The following is a 26,846-nucleotide window of genomic DNA, read 5'->3' as shown; positions in this document are numbered from 1 at the left end:
GTCAAAATATAATATTTGTAAATCTGACTCAGTGAGTCAGTGCCTCACCAGCCATGAACCTCACCGCACGTCACTGGGTTTAACTGGTTAACAATACTGGTAACAGTGGTGCAATAATGAGGGCATGTGACGATAATTACACAAACTTAGCCACAGTATTGCGAACAGACATTGATTTACTGACAGATAATATCTCTAGGTATTTTATTGTTTACCTCACTTCCAGACATACAACTCATTACGTGACTGCTGACAGACAATTGTTCCTTGTGAGATGAAGGCACGGTGCCGGATATTAACAGTGGCACTACCAACTACAGAGCAAAGTTCAAATCAAACTGCAAGTGCACTGAAGTGTCCTCAGATGCATGTTAGCATAAGTATACAGCAGAGTACAAGATAAGACTAGCCCCTCCTGCTTTAGTAGGTCATGCCCAGACAGCACAAAGTACTGACAGGTATTTGGATAAAAACTATTCTGAGAAATATGTACTGATAAATCATAATAAAGCATGGGCAAACTTTAAGGTAAAGCTACCAGACTGCAGCTCTGCATAGATACACCTGGAAGCCAGCATGGAGACCAATCCAAGGACTTTAGCATGCTTTAAAACTGATACACACCTGCTCAGAGATATATACATGTTCCTGAACGTTGCAACCATGAGTAGACAAACATCTAGGTCTTTCTACAGAGTGGTGTTCTCAGAATGAAGAAACGTGTGCCCTCCAGCATGTAGATGGATACACAACAGGCTGAGGCTTGCCCCTGATCCTTCATACCTGCTGAGCAGCCAGCAAGTCAGAGGTGGTGTGTAAACATGGGCTCTAATGTAGGTGTGTTACTGTGGGGCTATTCCATGCTTTCCCAACCAGACTGACAAAAACACATGATGTCTAATACAAGACCTGTCCTCACAGCCATAACACTGAGTCACCAGAATGCCAGTTAAATTACTTTACAGCCAGTAATAATCCTTCATGCTCTAACACTGAGCTGGACAGGAGAGTGCACAAGGAAGTTTTTAATTTTAAGTAGGCGAATTAAGAGCGGGTAAGACATAAAATGTGACATAAAGAGAACAAACAAAATCTGCATTTGAGGAATGATATATTATGTGTTTTACAATAAAAGACCATAACGCACGTTAGGATAACTTGGAAAGTTTTGGGAGAGCACAGTTGTGTTGTTGCATTGCTTAGAAACCTACCTGTTTCTAGTAGATCCTCAGAGTCCAGACTTAGTTGTTTCCTGCGAAAAGCGACCCTGTGAAATCTGTCCATTCTTCAATTAGATGTTCTCCGATCCACCATTGAATTAGTCAACTGAAACGCATTCAACGTGACCGGAAATAACTGTTAAAAGTTTAAGAAACGCGGTCCACCGCTTGCGGGAAAAACTCAGTGGCACGTCGTCCAGCTGCGCGACGGCAGCCCATCTGCGCCTGCGCGGGTCAATAAGTAACAACAAACAAACACCTGTACACATGTCATGTGGGCGTCAAATCCACATCTTCTACTATTGTCTGAGCAGTGTCACCTTGTTTGGGGTGTTTCCTTAGCCCCGCTCTTTCCCCCCCTCATTACATACTGGTGGTGCGGTGCTGACCTCCTTATAGTTACACACAGACACACACAATGTACTGTTGGAGAAACATACACAAACTATCTTTTTTATCATGTTGATAATCTTTTGTCACACTTGGATATAAAAAGTCAGAATTAAGTTATGTTTAAATGATTAGAATATATTTTACCAGACAGCTATCAAGATGTTGATTAAGTGAATGAAGTCCTTGTGATCTAAGTGGAACACTAAGTCATGTTTATAAGAAGATATCATTATTAAAACAAATCCTATTCTGTCAAATGATCATTCATTCATTAGATGTAATGATCCATTAGTATTTAAAATGATAATTAATTCATCTAAAAATGTTTTTAAATTATTTTGGCAGAAATTGTATCCCAAAAGACATATATTCAGCGTTTCACCCATACAATTGTATGTTGTTGGATATTCAGTCAAACAGACAAGCTCCTTTAAAAATATGCAACATCATCAAAGTTATCTGGCGAATAGTATATTTGTATTGTTTTTATGTTGAGTATTAGTTACGTCAAAAGCAGATCAAATATGCATTTTTTTACTTTCAGTTTTGTTGAAGGCTGTACGATCACTGATGGATGTGCTTCTTATGATCAGATAAGCCAGCAATCTGTGCTAATGTCTCCTGATACCTCATCCTCTGTCTGCCACAGATTGCTTTATTTCTCAGTATTGATTCAAATCACAGCCCTTTGTCCTTCAAAAGAACCAATCTCTTGATCTGTACTACTCTGCATAGTGTGGTGCAGAAAACAACACAAGGATTAATGTCTAATCTGTCCGGTGCTTTTTTAACCTTTTATGTGCTGTCTTTGTGAATGCATGACCACAGCAAGTTTGTGTAGGTCGGTATAATGCTGCGATTGAGAAACAGACACAAACACAAAGTCACATACAAATCCAATGACAGGTCTTTTATTTACTTGTGGAACCAATTAAACACATTATTTAAATGGAGGAGAAACTGTTAAACGCACTGTGGTACAGCTTTTGTTATTTTTTCTTTTTTCTTTCACTGGATTAGTCTCTCTCCATCCACTTCTATATTGTGCAAACAAACCAACAGAGTTAGGTCACCAATGAGCCTGTGTGGGTTCAGAAGCTACTTTTGAACCACAAATGTTTTCATCACTCTGTAGTTGCATAAATAACAATCTACATCGTTAACAAAGACAAATCGAAGAAATATACACACACCGAGAACAGAAAGAGTCCACTCATTCATCGCTGATGTAACAGAATTGCTTTTATCCGGCATTACAACACAATACTGGCTATGTAGTTACAGTTTATCCATTTCATATCCATCTGGCAAAAATATGTATTCACTGCAACAAGAACATTAGGACATTATGAGAGTATAAAGACAAAGAGATGGGACTTCAACTATGCAACAAACGTCACACATCAGATCCATTTCAGTCCGAATCGGCCCTTCTGTGATCAAAGCTGTTTTCCAAAAAGAAACAATGGGACAATTATTCTGTCTTGCCTTTCTTGTCTGCCTGCTAATTAGTTTATGGAGATGGGAATCGTTAAAAAATTGAATAAATCTTAATCAGATCAGTCCAAGACCGGCACTACTGTATTGCTATAATGCATAGAGCATAATTGTGCTTGAAGTACTGCATACCGTTTGAATGAGTAGTAAGGAAAGCTGGAAAGGGAGATGTTACAGTGACAGACACATCTAAATTCAGATATTGAAAATGTCATTTCTGTTACAGCTGGGACCAAAGGTCAGAGTTTCTGGGATTTTGGCCAATATAATTAAAGAGAGAAGACAGAGAATACTTTTTGATGAGAACAGGATGTTGATATGACAGTGACGGTAACTCCAGAAGAGGCACACCTTTGGGGACTCCTCAGCTCTTGACTAATATTTAAAAAAACAAGATCAGTTCACTGTGCAATTCAAATGGCAAAAACCCAGGCCAACAGCCGTAGTTTTCATCTCAACCACTCAGTCTCTCTTCTATCCCAGACCCTGAATAGATCTGAGCTGCATACCATTCACAACCATGTCACTAGAGTCTGCTGCAAAAATAAATACAAATAATAGGAGGTATAAAATATTCTTTATGCACATGATTTGCAAAAAAAGATCTTTGTATAAAAAAAACACAATCTTTCTAGACTAGTAATGTTGGAAAGGTAGCTGAAATCCACTCACCACAAGAAACTATTCTCTTGTATATTGTTTACCCTCCATTAGTCTGTCTGAATCTTCAAAACCAAATGTACTCTATATCCTATTTGGCATACATATGTTTTGATTATTATTATTCTGACAAAATCTAAAATGTAAACTGCTTTATCGTATGATTAGACAAGTTTTAATACTGTTTACGAGATCAAAAATTACTTTTGTTAGCTTTGACTTTGCTTTGTTAAGGAATATCGGCCATGTACAGAAGTAAATGTGCTAAACCGTCTTTGATTAATGCATTCTTCACAACAGCAGTGAAACACCTCTTGATTTTCATTTTGAGACTGACCAACAAATACAGAAAAAAACATTCCATAATAAATACCTCAGAATCTTGTCACAAATCAATATGTAAATAAATAATAAATAAAGTACATCAATTATAAATAACTAAGGAAAGATTTCAATGATTTTTCACTTGTTTTGCGCTTCAGTTCAGTCCTTTCCAGGACAGGATGAAAAGAGCATCCTTTTCTTCTGCGACCCAGGTAACCAGGAGGCCTGCAGAGGGCCGGACCATGTAGCGATTAGGTGGGGTCACGTTGGTCAGTAAGCACCAGATGGGACTGCTGGGGGGAGTTAAACTGAGGGAACCCCCATCCAGAGTGTCTTTGTCTCTGCATGACTCATACAAGACCGGGCCCTGGCCCTGGCCTGGAGCAGCGGATTAGGTGTCGGGGGGCAGGGGGTGCTGGGCCAGGCAGACATGAGGGTCGCAGAGGGAGAGAAGGCTACTTTTGCTGGACAGGACTGCGCGCTGTTCCTGGAGGTCTGCCAAATATTTAGGACTGTAGGAATGCAGAGAGAAGACGAGAGAATAAGTAAGATTAAGTGAAAATACTGGTAATTAGAGGGTTACAAAAGAAGGAAACAGTCGGAGGCAGAATCAATAAAACAAATATTCAACATGTGAAAAGGGTGCAAAAGACTAGCATGGTAATCAAAGGAAACGTTTTAAGGAAATTGCCTTTTTTGCCCAAGGTTGAAAGGAGAATATAGACACTCTGGTATGCTAAATATAAAGCTATTGCTAGGAGCCAATTAGCTTAGCATAGCTTAAAGATAAGAGAGTTGTGAAACAGCTAGCATGGCTCTATCAAAGGTAACTAAATCATCGTAGTTAACTTCCTGTGGTCTGTTGTCTTTGTGAAAGCAAAGATTCCAGGAAGTGAGTGCGCAGGGCCAAACCCACATAAAACTACAACACATAATTTTACATTATTTGTATGAAGACAAGTGACAAAATAGATAATACTTTTTGAAATGCTTGTCGTTGGATTTGTTACCTTTGGACAGAGCCAGGCCTAGCAATTTTAAGTCGGCAAAGTTAAGCTAACAAGCTACAAATAGCTGCTTTACGTTTAGCGTAAGCAGAGAGTAAAGCTTACCATTATTAGTTGGCAACAATTCAATAAACCTAATTTCCCAAAACCATTCCTTTAAAATCACTCAGAGACAAGGAAAGTGCTGTTCACATTATACGTCACGACAAAGTATAATGTGGGAACAACAACAAACGATTGGGGAGTGTTCGCTAACCAGCACGACAGTGAAACATGGCCTTAGATCTGTCAGCAGTTTTCTAGTTGCCGTGTATTACTTCCTTAGTCCATTGACAAATATTTGTTTAAAAAGATGGACATGCTGTCGTCCAGTCTGTTGGTAGCTCAAACACTACTGTCAACAGCTTTTGAGGCGGCTAAGGATGCTAATTAAAGCTACTGGTTAAGTGGTATGTCTATGTGAAAAGAGAGAAAACTATAGTGTACATTAAAGTTAACAATGAACTTTGTTACTCTATTTCTTCTTTTATATCATGTTTTCGAAGATTTTTTTTTTTACAAATGGGACAATTAGCGGTTAATATATTGACCATCAGGAAAGCATGTGAAGAAAACTGCCATGCAAAACTTAAACTTAAAATGTGAAAACTTAGAGCATGCAACAAAATGTATCTTCTACAGATACAGGTGTGCAACCAGAAAATATGTGCGTAGTAAATAGAATGTGAATGGCGTGTTCATTATGGCGTGTAATAGATAGATAGAGAGAGAGATAGATAGATAGATAGATAGATAGATAGATAGATAGATAGATAGATAGATAGATAGATAGATAGATAGATAGATAGATAGATAGATATAGAGATAGATAGATAGATATAGAGATAGATAGATAGATAGATAGATAGATAGATAGATAGATAGATAGATAGATAGATAGATAGATAGATAGATAGAGATAGATAGAGATAGATAGATAGATAGATAGATAGATAGATAGATAGATAGATAGATAGATAGATAGATAGATAGAGATAGATAGATAGATAGATAGATAGATAGATAGATAGATAGATAGATATAGAGATAGATAGATAGATAGATAGATAGATAGATAGATAGATAGATAGATAGATGCCAATGAGCTTACCACTAGCAGGTTCTACAGCGTGTTACCTGCGCGCTAGGGAGGCTCTCCCTCGCCTTAGTTGTGGGGAGAGTGACGGTACTGAGGCAGCAGGCTGCTGACAATCTACAAGAAACTGATAAATTAGATAAATATACAGAGTGGTAACACTCAGGGTTAGACATTAAGGACAGAGAAAACACGGAGGAAAGGAAAGGGGAAGACCTTGTCAGCAACAACGAGACTGCTACTGGTTTGCTACAATAACATCATTTAACCTACATAATGTAGAAAATGATCAACCGCATTTTGTTTTGGATAACACCATTTCTGCGGTGGAAATCGGTGTTTCAATATACAGAATCCTATGAGAAAGCAGAACAAGAGAAGAAATATCAGCAAACAGCAGAAGACGCAGAAAAATAAATACTTAAATCGTAACTCAACCAGTCTCATCTGATCACACTGACAGTCTCTGGCGAAACACAAAGAGACACAGACATGGATATATTTACAAATACACACACACAGACTTGAACATCCAATATTATATGGATTTGTCCAGCACAAAAAGAGATGGAAAGACACAGAGGGGATAATATTGAACAATCCAGCCACAATCAACTCCAGGTCACCTGCTGCTCATGGCTCAATTACTTAACTCTACACCAGTCATACTTGTCAGTTCTCCCTTAACATTTAAAAAATGGTTTGTTTACATTATGTTGTGTTATATTAAAATGTTATTTGCTATAAGATTTTAAAGGACAGGGAGAGATATCAAAAGGCATTTGACAGGAAAGAGAATGGAAAAGTTCTCAGACACTGCTATCTGGTGGAGAAAACAGGAAACACTGTGAGAGAGGATTATTTAGACATTGGCTGTCGGTGAAAGAAGTAGTAGAGTTAGTTTATCCTCTTGTTTTCTTATGGATGATACATGTGGGGTAAGGGGAAAGTGAAAAGGGGACAATCAAATAGAAGTTTGAGGCACAGAGAGGAGGTCTGACTGGTTTCCATACTACTCTTGACAACATATTCACCATGTCACTCCTGTCAAACGCTTTTTGACCGACAGGTGTGACAAAATAAGGCATGCATTAATTCAAAGAGGAAATATCATTCAACAACAAATACTTATTTTATGCAATGGTTTAGTAACTTACATTTGAAAAAAACAACAATTCATATTTTTAGAGTTTGCCACAAGGAGGCGCTGTGAGTCACTGTATGCTGAAGCAGAGGCTGCAGGCATTGTTTTGTTTGGTTTTTAGTTGGAAATACTTCCCAAAACTCTAGGAAATGTATCATAATGATAATCATAATGTGATCATCATTATGGGAGCAGCTATTCATATGCCTGATATGAATATGTGTGCTGTTGTTTATTAGAAAATGCTAAACAGTCCAATCTTCTCAATACAAAAAAGATGTTCAGTGGTGTTTTGTGGATGGAGTAAGCTGCCAGTGCTCCTTCTTCCTGAGTGTTCAAACGTTAGATATGTGAAACCAGTTTTTCCTCCTCTCTGTATCCCACCTTCTGGGAACTTTCTACAGACAGTATAGGATAATGGTGCTGGGTGATGAGTCATCGCCTTCGTCGGATGTGAGGAGATACTGGGGAAGGGCTACGGGTTCTGGGATATGGTGACAGACGACCTAAGTCTTGTCTTGAATAAAGGAGACGTCTGAACTCTAAGGTTAGCCGCTCAGGGTCTACCATGATGGGCGGGGTGCTCGGAGACAAATAAGAGTAACTGAGGTTCGGTTGAAGAGTTGTGTCTGAAGTCCACGCAGACATGGACGGATTAGTAAGGGTCAGGGAGTTGTTCAGGGTGTGGGTGGTGATCAAGGAGGGGCTTTGGACTCTCGTGGGACTGGAGGGTGCTGTGAAGGCGCCTCTGAGACTTACTTTGGGCGGGCTGCTTTTTATCCTGGGTACTTTAGCGCCGCGGCCACGGTAAGTCTGCTCGTGGTCGAACTCCAGATCCTCCAGCCGTTGGGTCAATGCCAGTTTCTGCTGGATGGCCATGCGCAGGAGGGAGTTCAGCGTCTTTTTCTCATCCTCTGCTGCCGCCAGCTGCCTCTGCATATCATCCAGCTGGGTAACATATTCATCACATCTACATGAAGAGAGAGGATGGAGATACAGAGGGGAAACAAAGATTCAGCAGGAGAGTTCAAATTCTTGATTTATATTTAAGGAATGATCAATTTCCCAGCTTAGTGGTCTCATATGTGTTTTCTTACCTTGTGGCAAACATTGCCCTAAGAGACGAGAAGGTGGCGGCGTCTTCTTTCAGGGCCTTCAGCTCGTTCCTGAGCTTCATCATGGTCTCTGTCACCATCGTCTTTTCGTTCTCGTACTTGCTCTTCAAATTAGCCAGTGCACCCTCTGCTGTCTGAAATGTGAATGATTTATTATTATATTTCAAAACTAGGCCTAATTTGATGCAACATTAAATGAGGTACCTATCCATGGTCAGCATTTATACAGTAGATGGCAATTAGGAGAAAAAGACAGGTGTACCAGCACGGTAGCTAATTAATGTGCTGCTTTGGATGGGAGCGAAGCACAACTTATTTTATCTAAAAGGAGAAAAGCATAGGTGTCCATCGCAGTGCATTGTTTAGATCCATACTCGTACTCCTGTGTGTTTCTCCAAAACTGGGGCATGTTGACCGCCATCTACAGTTGGTTATACTGAATATGTACATTATACAACCATCTCAACTAAGCTTTTGTATGACATACAATTCCTCTTTTACCTGTTTATTGGCCTTCAGCACCAGCCTGAGTGTGGCTATCTGCTCTCTCTTGGTACTGAGCAGCGACTTCAGTTTGAGTATCTCCTCCATGCACTGCTCCTTGTCCTTGTCAAGCATAGGCGCCAGCTCCCTGGCTGCAGCCCTCTGCCTGGACAGCTGCAGCGAGCGGTCCACAGCCCTCTGGAGGTGTTTGATCTGATCTCTGATGATGGGGTTCAGGTTGTAGATATTCATAGGCTCCTTCCGCAGGTCTCCACCTGCTTCAGAGGGCACTGGAGATGGGCAGGGAGAGATGCTGATGGATGGAGATCCCATGGGGTTGCGAGTGGGGCTGCTGTGACAGGATGTAGACTCCCCTTGGTTGGTTGTTTTCTCATTGTGATGGGCATCTTTGGATGGGGAGTCCATGGGGCTGCGTGGAGGCTCAGAGGAAGAGCAGGCTGCGGATGCTGCAGCGAGGCGTCGAGCCAGGCGAGGAGAGAGCAAAGCCCGGTGGTCGTCAGAGCCTTTGAGGCTGCCGCTGCGTGTGATGCGGCTCTGGCGGTAGTAGTCCAGCATCACGCGGTTGGGCGTCTCGTTGTTGCACAGACAGACGTGGTGGTAGAGCTGCGCCAGTTCCTCACTGAAGGTAACCAGCTCATCCTGCGCTGTGTTCAGCATGCTCTGGCTCTCGGAGGCTGTGCTCGTGGCTGTTCGTAGCTCTGTCTCCAGGCTCGAAACCCTCTCACGGCTTTCCCGATAACTACGCTCCAAATGGGTTATCTCCTTGGAAGAAATCAGTTGGACATTTGAAACATCACAGGGTGCAAACAAGAACTGATTGAAGTTTATATCCTCCCATATGCAGCAATAAAAACATAAATCCACGTACCTGTTCACTCAGTGCCTGGGCCCTGTCGTCACTGTGGCCCTCTCCCTGCCCCTCCACAGCCTGGTTGTACTTCTCCTTCAGGGCCTTGAGCTCCGCTTTTAGGTCGATCACCTCCGTCACCGCCACCTTGTACTTACACTCCAGGATCTCAAAGCCGTGGATATCGGGGTCGCGGTGGCCATTAGCTGGTGGTGAGGAGCCACCATCAGGCTTCTCACTCTCCTGAGTGTCATCGAGCTCTTTTTCTCCGTTCAGACATTTCATGCCGCTGACGTGTTCCATGAGGCGGTGGACGCGCTCGTTCTGCTCGCTCAGCGCGCCCTGTGTGTGCTGCAGCTGGGTCTGGGACTCCTGCAGGTTCATGAGCAGCGCCGACTTCTCACGCTCCACCTGAAGGACAGGGGATGATCCAGACAATGAGGGTACATGTTTGCAAATATTTTATATTCATGTTCATGCGATACAAGTAAAAGGCTTTACGATACAATGAAATAGGGTTCAAATGTATTGTCATATCAAGTCTGAAATGTGTCTTGCATCACACAGTAGCTCCATTTGCTTTCTTTACTTTGTTGATTTATGTATTCTTATTTAATACTTTTAAAGTTCAGACAAACCAACTACAACCAATCACAATTTAACCTAAACTCCAGTTTTTAATGTTGTCAGCCTTATAAATGGCTGTTATCAGTTCTCATCACTACCATTATAATGCTCCAGGCTGACATTATGGGTAACCCGCACATTGTGCAGAGAATGTTATTCAAGTGTTCATACTGAGAAGGACAAACATGGATAAAAAAAAAGAATTGATTAGTGAGTAATTGTGTTTAGAGAGAAAGGCACACTAAAGCCACTAAACTAATTTTATATTTCGCTGAGGAGCTCAGCTAGGGAAAAAATGAACAGTAATGACTAAACTAGATTTCAGCATGAATCTAATCTGCCTTTGATGTCTATGTCGGGGGGGAGGGTGTGTTGCACACAGGTGACTCAGTGCATAAGTGACTGTCAGAGGAAGATACTGTATCTCCTACTCTATATTATATAAGCCCCATATTTATACTCTGTTTATTTGGATGTATCCTATCACAATGCATAGTAACAGTGTGACACATTTAGAAATGTACAGTGCCAGTGGACAAAAAACTTCTCTGACCTTTTCCCTTCCTCGTTTGGACGTCATTTCCCACTTGGGACTATTTCTGTCCCGTTATCTCTAAAGTAAAGTCAGTTTCTGACTCTGCATCTTCTCCCTCTGCCTGTAGGATGGTAATCACCCTGACAGGACTCCCTACAGCACAAGCGAATGTTCTTCCACTTCTGCTGGAATCTGTTTGCTTTGCTATGATTAGATTCATCACTCCCACTAGTGACATTAGCAGAGCACTCATCATAAAAAAACACATGATATATACAGTAATGGACATTGGCATGGACATTGGCCCAAATGCATGTGCAAAAAAACTCTGATATCTCTAGTGTGAGTGGTCTGCAAAAACAATTTCAATATTATGTTTCAATATCTAGTCTAGTCTAGTTCAACAATGTCCATGTTACATTCATGTATGGTATTTCATTTCTTATAATTGTATGTGCCATGTATCTACTATCTACAGTATAGGACTATTTATATATATATATATAAGTGCGGCAGTGGTTCAGTCTGTAGGGGATTGGACTTTGGACCGAAGGGTCGCCGGTTCACGTCCTGATCGGACCAAAAATACGGAGTGTGGACTGGTACTGGAGAGGAGCCATTTCACCTCCTGGGCCACTGCCGAAGTGCCCTTGAGCAAGGCACCTAACCCCCAACTGGCGCCGGCTAGACTGGCTGCCTCCGCTCTGACCTCTCAACTGCATGTGCATGTGTGCATATAACTGAGTGTGTATTTGTATATGTATGTGCATGATTTAAAAAGTGTGCACTGTATGTACCTGTATAAAAACGCATGTGTGTACGACAGAGTGGAAACTGAATATCCCACTCGGGGATTTTTCCATCTTCTTCTTCTTCTTCTTCTTCTTCTATATGTGGTATATGTTTACCCTTTTTCAAACATATATCCTGCTAACAGAGTACCTTGCTGCCAAACCAAATTATGTTGTGTTTAACATACAATGATAAGCATCTTGTCTTTATCATCACTTGTGGTTTTAAAGCCGTTCCATTAACATTTTTTGAATTCATTATTGAAAGACAAACAATCAGTAAATGCTGTAGTATTTTGTGTTGTTTTCCATGCTTTTCTTCTCATTCCCAAACTGTCAGCACTTTGCCCTTTCCTCGCTATTATCATGGGCAAACAGTGACTAGGGCTCCTTTCATCAGTGAAGCAATAAAGACTGAACAATGAACACAAAACAAACAGACACACCCACAGAGAAGGAGGCAGGACACTACTTCAAACTGAAATGCAATATATTTGCATATATGAGCTTGAGTGCCACAGTAAATTGTCTTGGGGTTAATGTTGGTAACAGCTATAAAGCAGATACATTTTTCCAGACAGTAACTGGACACATAACCAATGTGATCAAGTGGTGTCAGTACTGACCTTGAAAATAACATTCAATATTACAAAATGGCTAGCAGCTAGCATAAAAAGCCTGCTATATTTCCTTATGACCCACCTGTAGTAGCTGCTGTTTGAGCTTCTGTATCTCGGACAGGTTGAGTTCACTGAATAGGTCCGGCACCGGGTGCAGGCCTTCTCCTTTCCAGCCCGGTCTGTACTCCCCGTTCATTTTAGCCAATCCGGTGCCTGCGTGAACATGACCGTTGCGACGATTGCTGTCCTCGTTGTTGCCGTTAGCAGCAGGCATGGCGCTGCCGTTGGTGATGTTGGTCTCCTCAGAGAACTTGAGACCCTCAACGCCAGTGACGGTGAGGGCCAGGTGGGCCCCTGCTCCGTATACACTGTCACTCAGGCTGAGGTGGTGGGCCAGCTCCTTCCTCAGATTGTTCTTCTGCTCACGCTCACTCTTTAGGGCATCTAAGGCCTCCTCCAACTGACCCTGAGAAATGTCTTTCAGACGTAGTGCGTCTTCCAGCTGACTGTTGAGGAGGACAGTCTCCTCCTCGAGGACTTTGATCCCATGTTTCAGTCCTTCATACTCCACCTGAGGAGCAGCGGAGAGGACGGACAGGAACAGGAAAAGAAAGAGTATAGAAAACATGTCATTTAATTAGTTAATTATGCTTTAAAACACAAGTATACTCTTTGTTAAGGATTGGATGGCCCTGTCCTAGGTCACTCTAGAGGAGACAATAGGTGTGAGTAAAACAAAAAAAGGTTAACATTAAGCACACTTTTGACACTATTCTTAACATATAAAACAGTTTTTACACGATGTGATTTTGACAAAACACTTCTGCAAGTTGTTATAAATGCAGATTTTGTGCAATAAGTATAGTCTAAAAACATGCTACGGTAATGTGGTCAATTATAGATGATAAAGTCATTTGGATTTGATAATAAAGTAGGAAAATACTTTCATTTCAGTTAAAAAGTGACGTAACCTTTACAGTTAGTTCAGCAAAATCTAAGTATAACATAATTTGAGAGATATAAAGTTGATATATGATCTCAATCTAGCTCAGCACAGGTATATAATATTGTCTAAAGGCAATACAGACACTATAGAACACTTTAGAGAATACTGCAGCTCCTTAAAGTGGACCTATCATGCTATATTTGAATAATATATTGTAGGGCCATACCTATATAAAACATGTCTGTGAAGTTTTATTTTCAAAATACCAAACAGATCATGCATTTTAGCCATGCCTCATTTCGCTCTATTTGCTCTTTTTTAGCCCTGTTTTTGCAAGGGCTGATTCTGTGAGAAGTCTTCTTTGCTGCTTTTGTGGCAGAATACAGCGACACCTACAGGCCTGGCATATGTACTACAGCGTCTCCAGCGCTTTCGAGCTGCAATGGCCATGGCTGTCTCCTCCTGATAGGTGGAGAGTTGCCCATATAGGCGGAGCTCCCGGTTTCTGACGTCAGGACAGTGTTCAAATCTGGATCAGTTTTTATCAGATCCGTTGCAACCCCGTTTTTAGAGATTTGGGTATGGAGGAAAATAGAGAGGGTTGTGTTTTCTGACAATTGGTGAGTTCCCTGGAACACCGGGGACACATATTCATGTATAAAAGACGTACAAAAGTGCATTTTGCATGATAGGTCCCCTTTTAGGGAAATAAAGGATGATGAGCAATCAGATGAGAGCACTTTATGATCCACTGCATCCTGATATTGATACTGAAATCATAACGGGGTTCCTGATATTTGGAAATGAAGTGTGAGTCATGCATTTCAACTAATATGGGTCTTGGTGTCTCAGCATGTCTTTAATAGAGAATTCAGTTAAAAGAGTGAATGTGTAGTGAAAGCCTTAACACCGACCTGGCTCTGCTTGAGCGTAGATACCAGTTTCTGCAGCGTGATGTTCTCCTCCTCCAGCTCGGTGTAGTCCTGAAGCAGCCTGGTCTCTCTGAACTTGTACTCCTTCACCTCCTCCTTCATCCGGCTCCTCTGTAGCTCCAGCATCTCGTTACTCTGGAGCCGAGGAAACGGGAGGAAAAAGATGAATAGAGAAGATTAATACAATGAGGAGAGAAAGAGAAGAAAGAAAATAATTGAATAACCTAAATTCATGGCAGACAACATTCAAAACTCTTCCATCATTTGAGGATGCACAGTGTAATAATGCTGATACATGTAACTATCACGACTTTGCGCACAGGAGGTAACATCACTCATATCTACGCTATACAGGATTCAACCCCCTGACAGAAGAGAGAGGATGAAAAAGTTGATCAAACTATTTTATTATCTTAAATTCGATGAGTCAGCACCCTCAGACTCCTGAGAAGTTAATCATTTCAGGTCGCCTGCTGTGCACAGATTTAAAAAAATGTAGCATATGCTGGACCAGATACAGATGAGAGAAATGCACCAGCCTGAAAAGTCATAAATCTTAGTATAGAAGGCGGCAGCACTGGGACTATAGTGCGACCTCAGCAAAATCCTCCATCACACACAACTACTATTGGTACATTTTATTCCAAATTAGGGAGATGGATGAACTGACTGAATTTAAAGCAATGCCCATGTTACTTTAAGTGACTTGTTGACAGTTTTGTAGGAGAGGGTTCATAATCTCCAGGCAAAAGTCTGGGGGCGATCAAGTGTTGGTAGTATAAGTGTGCATGCATGTGTCTGTGCATGTCTGTATCTGTCCGTTGGTCTATCCACAGCTAATGTTGCTTATCTTGACTCAAAAAGGTTGGTAAGTAAAGGCTAAATTCCCAAGTTCCCTCCAGAGGGAGTTTCTCTCCCACACACTCCCCCCCTTGGACACCTGTTAACTTCCGTGACATAGTGACATCTCTATATAACATCTGTGCTTCTATTGGCTAGCGCTCCACACATTATACATGACAGGGGGAGGTTGACCAATCACAACAGAGCCGGCCAGACAGAGGGTGAAAATAGGTGCTGCAGCACAGGCAGTATGAGAACAATTAAGATCTTTTTGAACATTAAAGCATGGAGACATGTCACAGTAAAAGCGGAGAAATACAAAAATGGTCCTGAAAATGAGCATAATTGGGTCCCTTTTAAAGTCACTTGTTGACAGTGTTGCTATTAGAGGGTTCATTATCTCCAGGCAAAAGTCTGCAGGGATGAAGTGTCAGGAGTGTGTGTGTGCATGCCTGTTTCTGTCTGTTTGTCTAACCACAACTCATTTGCATCTTTTGTCTTGCTCAAAAAATCCATATTAAAGTTTGGTCTCAATATGTACAGGAGGACCTGCAGATACATTCCATAAGCTATATATTACAATTAAGTTAAATAGGTACAATTTTAATATTGTTATCTACGTTGCCAACTTCAATGTATTAAGGAAGCCTGGAGGGACAATTGAGTGACATTCAGCTCTTCTTTTCTTGTGGTTGTGATCTGCACTGTCTGTGAACTTTTCAGTTTTGCATTGCTATTGCTCAACCACCTAATGACAAGCAGAATAGGAATGGGGTTACTATTTTTCATCTTAGAAGTGACTAAATGTGTTCAGTACAATGCAAGTACTTCTAAACTGGAGCATCAAATTAAGCGTAGTTTACAGTATATGTGCGCATGTGTTCGGCCCTCTCACTGCAGAGCGGCCTGCAGCTCCCCTGCAGCTCTCTGTGCATATGGCAGAAGTGCTGACCCAGAGGCAGTTTCAGTGGGTGGGTGGGTGGATGCACTCACAGGGGCTGACAGCAGCTCCTATATTTTTAAATCTAGTGGAGGCTCAACTGCAAAGCACATAGAAGTACAGTAAGACTGCATTGAGAATATTTTTATACTAATCAAGGAAACACTAACCAAATGTAAATAACACACCTTAATATCATAGACAGATAACACAGTATATTTTTGGATGCTATGTTATTGATAAAACACAAGCTTCCCTTGCTGCGTCTTACATATTCATGACATTGCTGCGAATTACACTAGGCTAGGTATAAAGTAACAGGATTAAAGGCCAATTATCAGTCAGTGAGGCCTTATAAGAGCGGAGCTGATGGGGGGTGGGCTACAGCGGCCGGGGTCAGGGACAGTGTGGCACACAACAGAGCTTCAACTCATCCCTCATCTAGAGTTTACACACTGTGACTGGGACAGATTCTTTGGATTCGACACAATGGCAAACATGGCAGAGGTCCAGCCATGTGGTTTTCATTCATCATTACAACCACTGTTGTTTTGGTAGGAATACGTGTAGAATGTTACCACAGGATGGAATACATTTAAGATAATTTTTTTGTAGAGTTACATTGACAAAAGTCAAGATAAACTGCAGGTGTTTTGTGTTCTGTATGCCATCATTTGGGGTGCCGTATATACAGTACATGATAACATACAATTTGTATAATATTATTTGTTTTAAAACAGTTTTGCCCATTTCTAATTCCTAATGTTCAGATTTTTGACCAAAAAAAGGCAAAAGCAATCTTTTTTCTGGCAGAGATACACTTTTCCCATGTATTATTTCTTGATGAATCTGTATATGTTAATAATATTTGTGAGAGATCACTTGATGGAAGCTTTTGATTTAACACGGCTTGTGACAAATGAAGCCCCCAGTGCGGCTGCAACACATGGTTCCCACGATAAAAAAGACCACTCCCCCTCATTAATGGGAATCCCAAATGCAAATGAGGATTCTCAAAGAGAGCTGGAAACTGTTTGATGAACACATCATCAAAGAGCCATGAGCGTGATGCAACCAGGTGACAGATGTGTGTGTGGAATAACAACTCCTCAAGAATATGGTGACTATGCTCATAGTCAGATTCCCAAATGGAAATATTATGCTAAACAATGTGGAATATCTTGACTAGTAAGATCTTGTGTGTGGCATTACTCTGCTAACTTTCACACATGTTCGAGAAAGACACGTCCAGTGTGCAACAAGTGACCCTCACAACACTCCCTGATGTTTTTAGTGAATGAGTGTGTGTACTGTGTGTGTAGTTCTGGTTGGGTGGGTACAGCAGCCTGGCTCTATCTGTCCCTACACATGTGCCGAGCTCAGGGCATTTCACTTATTCCCCAGCTTAGCACCGGATTTGCCCCCCACAATGGGGTCGTGGCCACAGCGTCTGACCCCCGCTCGAACTCCTGTGCCGCCCGACACAGTGGCTGCAGACATTTATGAAAGCATAAACGCTCTGCACGTACGCACATGCATGTTGACCCTCCTTCTGCAACTGTGACCCTTTGGCTTTTGTCAAACACACAGATATAATGTCAGTTGGTGTACAGTAAATATAATAAACATTTGGAAAAATAAATCCAATACTGACAATTTATTATTACTTCTTGGAGATCTTTAACTTAAACTCAACACATCTTAAAGTTGCAACAAAAAAACTAAACTTTTAGCAATGGTTATTACAAGTTTACTGTACTACTATCTAAACAAAAAACATCAAGGAATACATACAAGGAAAAAAGATAAATGTGTGAGAAAACGAAGCTAATTAAATGAGCAAATGCATGAGCCCTACGGTCAGCTAATATAAAGCTGTTTTCCAGAGGTGGGAAGTAACTAGGCACATTTACTCAAGTACTGTACTTAAGTACAATTTGAGACACTTTGTATTTCCATTTGATGCTACTTTGTACTTCTACTCCACTACAATTCAGAGGTAAATTGTGTACTTTTGCTCCAATACATTTATTAAATACCTTTAGTTACTTTGCAGATTTGGATAATAATGTGAAATATAATCAACACTTAAATAATACTTTAGTTTAACCTGGAGTAAATTCACTAATTACACTGCAGTATACAAAGTCTTTGATAACACTTTAATGCATCAATAATTATAATCAAAACATATCATAACATTTTGCATGCAGGACTTTTACTTGTAACACAAGTCTGGTACTTCGACTTTTACTCAAGCACAAGATCTGAGTACTTCTCCGACCTCTGCTGTTCTCACATATACTACATATTACTGTTGTCCTTGTCTGGCATTCTCTGAAAAACCATCTGTACAGTAGAATGCGCCATGCTCACCTCCCGTAGTTCCTGCACGAGTGCGTTGAGCCTCTCGTTCTCGGCCTGGGCGTTGGACGCCACAGAGCGGCTGAGCGTCACGTTGGTCTGCAGCACCAGGAGACGGCCCATGTAGTAGGCCTCCTTCGAAGCTGACTCCTGCAGCAACGTCTCCTCATTGGTCTCCCCATCCTCTGCCACCTTACGCTGGTTGGTGTAAGCCTGGCCGAACGCCTGGGGAAGAAGAAACAGAGGGATTGTCAGAGGAAGAGGGCAGCAATGCAATGCAATAATATATTATATTTAAAAAAAAGAAGAATAAATAAACCAACAAGCATCTTTGTAAAGTCAAAATTGACACTGATCTAAATCCTGTTATATTAGATCAACATATTAATCCATATGAGGGATTTGCACCCACTGCTCGCACATCTTTCAGTTATGGCCACTAGGCGTACTCCTGCTGCAATTTTGACCATGAACAGCACTGACAGCATACTTGCAGGGTCTGTCCCTCAAGGATACCTGCCTTATATCTATGTCAGATGATGTTTCACTGTGATCAATAGACACACTGTTCCCATTTTCCTGACACAGGTTTTAACGGCACCAATAGCTGACTTGTCATGATCGAGGAGCCAAGGCTTGATTGAGGAAATCAAAGCACGCATCAACAGCAAAACAGGCCAGCCGCACTGTAACAAACGAGTGCTGGAACTAATGCGCAAAAGCTTGGTAGACTGCATGGAGTGTTGAGGAGTAACTAGTTACACATGTCCCACAGAATTAATGGTTAAAATAATGAAATTGTAAAAGGTTACAGTTACAGTTACTATTCAAAATGTTGTCTTACAAAGGTTAAATCCAACTGTTCTTCAGTAATATCTATTCAGTAAATAGCTTATATGTAGGAAATATGATTAATTATGTTGATTTGTTCCAATGTCTAATGTAAGACGTTACATTACTTTGATGAAGTGATTTAAGGTAAATTACTTATTACATATACATACAATTAAAACAGGGTAACTACTGTAACCTGCAATACTGTAACCTGCAAACGTATACAAAGTTAACCTTCTCAAAAATGACTGCACCAACAACAGAAGATGAACAGTTTAATTGAATAACATATCAATTGTATCCTGACAGGGTGTCTCGAATGTAGACAGAACAACATGACTTGTAACGGCCCCCCCATCGACACACATGCAGCAGCTGCCCCTGTGGTTCGATAAATACTATGAGGCATCCTTTAGTTTCTCGGCAGATCAGCAGGAAGATATGGATATGTGGCCTGCAGTGGCCCCTCAGAGAGACAAAGGATCAATACCCCTGTCTCTGAACATATTTTATGGTTAACTATCGCCACGTGAAACTGAAAACAATGCAGCATGTATAGCTATTAGGATGCACTTCCTGGACAAAGCCCAAGTCAACAATGCGTACTTAATCACAAGGGAGCCATATATTTTGGACTAAAGTACTAATAATTTACAAAGTCTTTCCAATCCTACCTTGACATACTTACAACATAATTCTCTCTTTCTCTTTGTGATGAATCATTTATAAGGTACAAGCATTTATATTTCAGAGAATGCTTTGAGCTCCAGTGTGTAGCTGTCTTTTCTTTCCAAAGCACTACTAATTTTTCATTTTTATTTTCACTCTTCTATACTAAGCTAACAGGCGAAGTAAACAGCATGGAGTATGCTAAGGTCTCATTGTTATACAGATAATTTCTTATAGCTAGAAATCGACAGGAAGTAGAGCACTGGCACAAAGAGGAGAATGATGTTGAGCTTATATGGTGATAAGCTGTGAGTTCACACCTCTGTGTTGCTGCTAAATAAATTGGTGTGAAGATCCGTGTGAATGAATGCGATGAATCCATCTATCAAGAAATGGATTAATGAACTTTATTGACCACCTGCCTCTGTCACATCTGACCTGTTGTTTGCTGCCAACAGTTAATTCGGGAAAAATGTATCCCGTCGTAGGCAAACAGCTCAAATAAACAAAACGGATAAACCCTTTTTTCTGATAATCTAACTCAGTGAATTGACATACTGTAAATCAGGTAAATTAAGCCCTACTCATTCAAAAAGGCACCGATTACCTCAGGACACTTAATTATTCTAATTCAATAGACCCTTTTGTTTGCCATGTGAATAACAAATGTAACAGTTAGCATATGAATAGGCAGCGGTAATAATCAGGGCCGTAAAACAGCTGTTAATACACAGAACATTAAGCCACTCAACGACCAAAACTGTCCTCAAGGACGTCCTTTAAACGACAAGGAAACACTGGAAAAATACTGTATTTTAATCATCTCTCATCATCCCTCTTTCACTGCACCTCTTTTGTCTCACTCTCTTTCATACTCTCTTGTTTCCTCGCCCTCGTGCCCTCTCTTTTGCTCTCCTGGGGACCACAGTGTGATGTGGTGAGCGATTAAGAGGGTGGGCCTCATGAACAAAAAAGCTGATCAATTCCAAGCAGTTTGACTGAATGAGATTTAATTCTGGTGTCAGATGGGAGGCAGTCAGTGTCCGAGCAGGCCTCATAGTAACAGCTGGGCCCTGCAGGGGGGCCAACAAATAATCTGGACCCAAAGGGTTCCAGTATCATGAAGTCAAGAGGCGCTTTCACACCAAGTACTTTCCCAGGAATAGTTCCCGGAACTTAATTCCCCGGAACTCTTTAATTCCTGAACTATCTAGTAAATCGCGTTCACACCGGAATAAGTCCCTGAGGGAGGATTACGCAAATGAAGCCGCTGACGTCACTTCTTCTTCTTCTGCTTTGGGTTTACTGGCAGGCCGCAAACAACTTCACGGTGTATACTGCCACCCAAAGTCCAGGGTAAATCGCCAGAAGCGCAGACACCTCCTCATCACTCCACCGCTCCCACATTTTATTTTGTGTTGCCATAAGTTAGTCTCTCTCCATTGGTGCGCTGGGCTAATGCTAATAATGCTAATACGAGCAAATAAAATGGCGGCTTCACAAAAACTTTCCGGAGTTTTACAGGGCGTGGTTTGCAATTCCCCCAGCCAATCAGAAATTTGAACCTTTTTCTCCCCAGGAAAGTACCACCTCTCTAGCAGGGACTGAAAAGGGGTGAAAAGGTTCCTGAAAAAAAGTTCTAGTTCCAGATCTTTTTGGTGTGAACGCAAAATCCCAGGAACTATCGGAACTATTCCTGGGAAAAGTACTCCGGTGTGAAAGCGCCTAATGAGAGAGAAAATATTAACTCTCTTGACTGGTGGGCAATTCAAAAGACAACGGACTGGGTGTTTGAATGGTGTAAGCAAAATATAAAAACTTCTCAGTGCACAGGAAATATTTTATTGTTGCTTTATCTTATTGTAAATAATTAGATGGGAGGATTGATATCACTCTCTTGTTTGTAGGCTAAATATATTGGATCAGCGGTTAGCTTAGCTTAGCAAAAAACTGGAAGCAAGGAGAAACAATTGGCCATATTTCCAAAGGGAACAAAATCCACCTAACGGCACGCCTCTCACTAATACATTTGTTTGATTACAAAAACAATAAAGGAATGTGTGGAATTACATAATATTGAAGTCTTTCTGAAGTGAGCTTGACGGGCAACTTGCAGACACTTCAGGAAGTTACTGCTCCTGGTCAAGCAATAGTATGAAACATAGCTACCTGTAAAACCAGTCCGCAAGTTGTTGTTTTAAATGTAATTTTTACTATTAAGTTACAAAGTCTCTATTAGTGAGGCATTATGTAATGCCTTTGGACAGAGCCAGGCTAGGTTCCTGTTTATGCTAAGCTAAGCTAACTGACTGCTGCTGCTGTGAATTTCCAAAATGTACTACTACTGTACAATAGTTTTACCATGATCAGCTGTACAAAAGTCTATTTTGTCTATGCATTTACAAACATTTGGACTACCTATGTTGCAAATGTATTATCTTTTCAATTTACACACGGCATCTATTGCACTTCTGTCCATCCTGGGAGAGGGATCCCTCCTCTGATGCTCTCCCTGAGGTTTCTCCCATTTTCCCCTTTAAACTGTGGGTTTTCTCCGGAAGTTTTTCCTTGTACGATGTGAGGGTTTAAGGACAGAGGGTGTCGTATTGTCATACTGATATTCTGTACAAACTGTGAAGTCCACTGAGACAAATGTAACATTTGTGATATTGGCTATATAAATAAACATTGATTGATTGATTGATTGATTGAAAAGGTTTGTTTCAATAACAAATTACATAAAGGGGGGCCCAGGTGTATGGAGGCTGAGTTCTTACTGCACCAGCATGGCCTTTGAATCTGGCCGCGGTCCATCTGTTTCCATTGTCCTGACTCTCTTTGGCTATCATTTAAAGGTAAAAATATAAAACACCTTATTGAATGACCAAGTTCTGAAAATGTTTGTAAAAAGTAAAGAATAATCCGGCTAATCACTTCCAACTTTCAGCACTCTTTACTCAGTTATTTCATTCAGTATTTATGTCTGAACTACAGACCAAAACCACAAAGTAACAGACCGTCTACAGAAGATCTGTCCCATTTGCAGGCAGTGATTCAGCAGCACTCATCCACAGAGAAGCAGTGGGTCTTGGATGTGTAATGAGAGGCAGATGGTTTCATCACAACCCTCCTTCACGGGCTGAGGCCCCAGCTCCACGGGAACCCATACGGCAAAACGCATCGGAGTAACGCAAACGCAACCGCAAAAAACCTTCCGCCCACACGCAATATACACCGGATTGTGTCAAGCTCCACGAGACGGCTCCGTTTACATCCAACCGCTGGAAAAGCTGCAGTACATATGCCGAACCTGTACGTGGCGCTGTAACTTCCTCCACAAAAGCAGCAACTTCCTCCACAAAAGCAGCGAAGAAGAATGGTTGTCATGGCTGCACTTCTGTTTATTCTCCGCGGTGGGGGCACATCCATGGGTGGGGGCCGAGGGAACAGCGCAGAGTTTTTCGCCGGTCAATGTGTGTTAAAGTTTAAATCTTCATGCTTCCTCATGCAGCAGCTGATCCAGTAAGTAAACCCGACAGTAAAAATAAACATATTTATAACTAGTTTAGGTAGTTTGAGAGGTAATTAAAATAGCTAAGGGTGGTGATCTGACTTGAAGTGTGTGTTTTGCTCTCGCTGCTTCACAGCCGGAGGAGCTGCGTGTCTCCGTCCTGTCAGATTAGACTTCACTCGCGTTTATGTCCATATCGAGATAAAGATAAATAATCTGAATTCAGTGTGCAGTGTACTTTTGCGGGGGTGAGCAGCAGAGGTGGGGAGAGGCGGGGAGAGGCGGGGCTATGAAACGCATGACCGTATAGGCGACCCCACGGCCCCGTTGGACCCCCCAGAGCGCTCCGTTCCCAGATCTATCCACCTTTGGACCCGTTGTCGTTTGCGGGGTCTGTTTCTACGTTTCTGTTACGGCGTCGTCGAGCTTAAAGGGCTATACGCATGAGAAATATGCGGATTCAACCCGTTTTCGTCCCCGTGGAGCCTAGGCCTCAGGCCTCAGGAGTCGTGCTCCCTTAAAGCCCGCTCCCCCCATCTGCATACTGCACCTCTTAAAGGAAATCACAATGAGTGACTCTGATGTCTGAGGCTCCAAATGTACACATAAAGGTGCACATTGTTCTCTGACCCTCCTGATGCTGTTGCACCACAGTTGCTGGCGGGCTAAAAATAGCACTATGACAGCTCTGCATTTTTCAGGCTAATTACGTGAACGTCACTAAAAAAACTGCACACTGTATCATTATAATGACATTTACGCTGTGTCTGTGCCTAATTGATAAACAGTTATTCAACCACAGTGCGGACGATTAAAGTTTAATAACATTTCCTCGAGATGATTCCATAATGGAATCACTGATTGGCAGCCTGCTTGTTTTTTGCTTACTGAAAAGCCGATAATGCATTCAACCTTGAGGCTCCTCGGCCTTCTGTGCCTCAGCGGATAAAGTCCAAACAATGGAGTACCCCCTCTATAGATATTCATCCCTGGGGCAATGGAAAGAGGAGCACAGAGAGGGAACAAACCAACCGCTGCACCAGTGGGAGAGGAGGAGCGTGTGCAACCTTGAAATCCTTCCCTGTCTGTTGCTGATCCTAATTAGGAGTCAGGGGAGGACCTGTGGGTATGTGTACATACACTAGGAGTCTATTTTTACACCCAGGAGGGACAAGGAGAGTGAACTATTTATATATCAGCAATTAATCACAACTTAACGTTCATGATTAAGTGGACGTATCCAGCAGAATACACTGTAAAAACAAGTTTATTTAAATACATATTTTCTAAACTTGATTACACAGGCAAAAATAACCAACATTTGTAGTGATCTATTTATGTGCCCAGGTTAAGGGCTAATCAGTGTGGATTTTAATTAAAGGATTATCCAATATATTAATAATTGGATGTGTCAATTAAATTATATTTTTTGAAAGTACAAGAGGAGAAATGGGCCATTTTCATTGCTCAATTTGAGACAGGTCAGCCTTATATCTGGATCACAAGTTTTATTTAAATATCAACGTAAAGACATCTCGTAGAGCTCTAATCTCTGTCTGCTACTGCAACATTTTGATAAGTTGAGCAGAAATCATGGTATTAGAACATTCATATGAAAAACACTAACACACACCAATACGCGTACACATAAAAAGAGACACACACTGATGTCCAGATGGTCGGCCCAGCCAACCACATCAGGGATTTCAGTACCACGGAGAGAGACATGCAGGACTGCTGCTGAGAAGCCGCACAGCTGTCAGCATCACGAAGAGACCGGTGTGTGTGTGTGTGTGTGTGTGTGTGTGTGTGTGTGTGTGTGTGTGTGTGTGTGTGTGTGTGTGTGTGTGTGTGTGTGTGTGTGTGTGTGTGTGTGTGTGTGTGTGTGTGTGTGTGTGTGTGTGTGTGTGTGTGTGTGTGAGAGAGAGATTGAGACTAGACAGATTGTTCCTGGCTGCAGCATGACTTTCACTTTATTTATTTTCATGCTTAATGTTGTCGTAAAGCATGCCACGGTGCTGTCAGGAGTGTTTGAGACCAAGTGAAATAATGTATTTAAGAAGAAAAATGACCGGAATCAACAAAACAACAGTTCCAAATGAATCTCATAAATAATCACAGAGCAACAAATGGAAGAGACATCAGTCAGAGGCAGCATGCAACGTGTCAACCTCCAGTCTAAACAAACAACAGCCTGAGGTGAGAGAACAGAACACAAACACACAAGATTCATGCCAGTCTATTCTTATTCAATCTTTTTGAAAAATACATGTTTGACTGCAGTAAACAAGCCTGCAAGCAAACAGGAAGAAGTTGATTTACAGCTACAATATGTGTCTTAAAGGGTTACTCAAGTCTTTTAGTACTGCATTTAGTAAAGTTTTGAGAATCCCAGACAGATATAAAATGAAATGGCCAGAAGCAACAGAGGCTGCCATATCCGTAATTTAATTATCTATTGTGAGTCACACACTGCCTCTCTGAAAGCTGCTTTATCGTCTATTTTACCCTAACTGTGACCCTCATTCACAAAGCCAATATAGTCATCAGCAAAATGTTTAATGAGGTAATAAATAAAGCGCAAAGAAAGTTGATTTGCTAATAGACTTCTATACAATTGGACTTCCTTTTGCAACCAGTGGATTCACCCCCTGCTAGCCGTTAGAAGGAAAGCAGGTGTAAGGCACCTCACATTGGCTTCACTTTTCAGACCTGGATATTGCCGTTTGCTTTGCATAAAAGCCAACTTCTTTCAAACTTCCCACTTCCTGTTTGCTGGTTTTATGTTACATTGTCTCAAGTCCAAGCTGAACCCCGATAACATCCCAAATAACAGGGTCATTTTTTCAAACTCTAAAAAGTTATAGCCGAAGAAAAAGTTTAAAAGCAGATGTAACCTTAAAATGTGCACGTTTTAAAAAATTCATCAGAAGTTAGGCTTACCCTGACACCAAACCAGAGTGAGGTTAAAGAACGTGTTAAGACACATAGCATTTTCTTCTTCAGTTTACTAAATATAGAACCCTAGAGAAACTCTAATGTAATTCAAACCCATATCCATGATGTGCCACTGAATCAGGTTTATGGGAAACATTGCCCTGGCATATTTCACCCTCTGACAAGGACACAGAAATGTCCCCATGTACGTCTCAGTCACAGGGAAAAGTGCCAAGTCAAGAGATCTGTCATCTATAAAAACACACAAGCACATTTTCACGAGCAAGGGGAAGCTGGGTAATCACAGCCCAGCAGTAATGGAGGTCAGTCACACGGACACACTTAACAAATGAAACACATGAAAGGGAGTAATCACACATTAACCAAAATACATTTGAATAAACGCAGCAACGTGTGTTTAAATGTTAACTGTTTGCATACAAAAATATTA

At 41.3% G+C, this 26,846-nt stretch overlaps 1 protein-coding gene across 6 annotated transcripts in view; it reads right to left on the bottom strand.

The window, feature by feature from the left end:
• Positions 1–2,522: 2,522 nt before the first annotated feature.
• The window catches only part of bicd1a (bicaudal D homolog 1a), a 42,064-nt gene continuing 17,740 nt past the window's right edge, over positions 2,523–26,846 (bottom strand). The window contains exons 2-10 of one of the 6 annotated variants that reach the window (XM_034141174.1): positions 18,457–18,669; positions 14,280–14,432; positions 12,502–12,990; positions 9,868–10,257; positions 8,997–9,761; positions 8,478–8,629; positions 8,140–8,350; positions 6,278–6,363; positions 2,523–4,606 (exon numbers count right to left, since the gene is read on the bottom strand). In XM_034141174.1, the coding sequence (XP_033997065.1) occupies positions 4,486–4,606; positions 6,278–6,363; positions 8,140–8,350; positions 8,478–8,629; positions 8,997–9,761; positions 9,868–10,257; positions 12,502–12,990; positions 14,280–14,432; positions 18,457–18,669 (2,580 nt within the window). In that variant the 3' untranslated portion in view covers positions 2,523–4,485. Of the gene's footprint in view, positions 4,607–6,251; positions 6,364–8,139; positions 8,351–8,477; positions 8,630–8,996; positions 9,762–9,867; positions 10,258–12,501; positions 12,991–14,279; positions 14,433–18,456; positions 18,670–26,846 lie in introns of all 6 variants that reach the window. The other 5 variants (XM_034141177.1, XM_034141175.1, XM_034141178.1 and 2 more) reach the window with 5 other exon arrangements.

The sequence above is a fragment of the Trematomus bernacchii genome, unplaced genomic scaffold, assembly GCF_902827165.1.
Source record: "Trematomus bernacchii unplaced genomic scaffold, fTreBer1.1, whole genome shotgun sequence".
Taxonomy (NCBI): Eukaryota; Metazoa; Chordata; class Actinopteri; order Perciformes; family Nototheniidae; genus Trematomus; species Trematomus bernacchii.
This window is presented reverse-complemented; position numbering and strand designations above follow the sequence as displayed.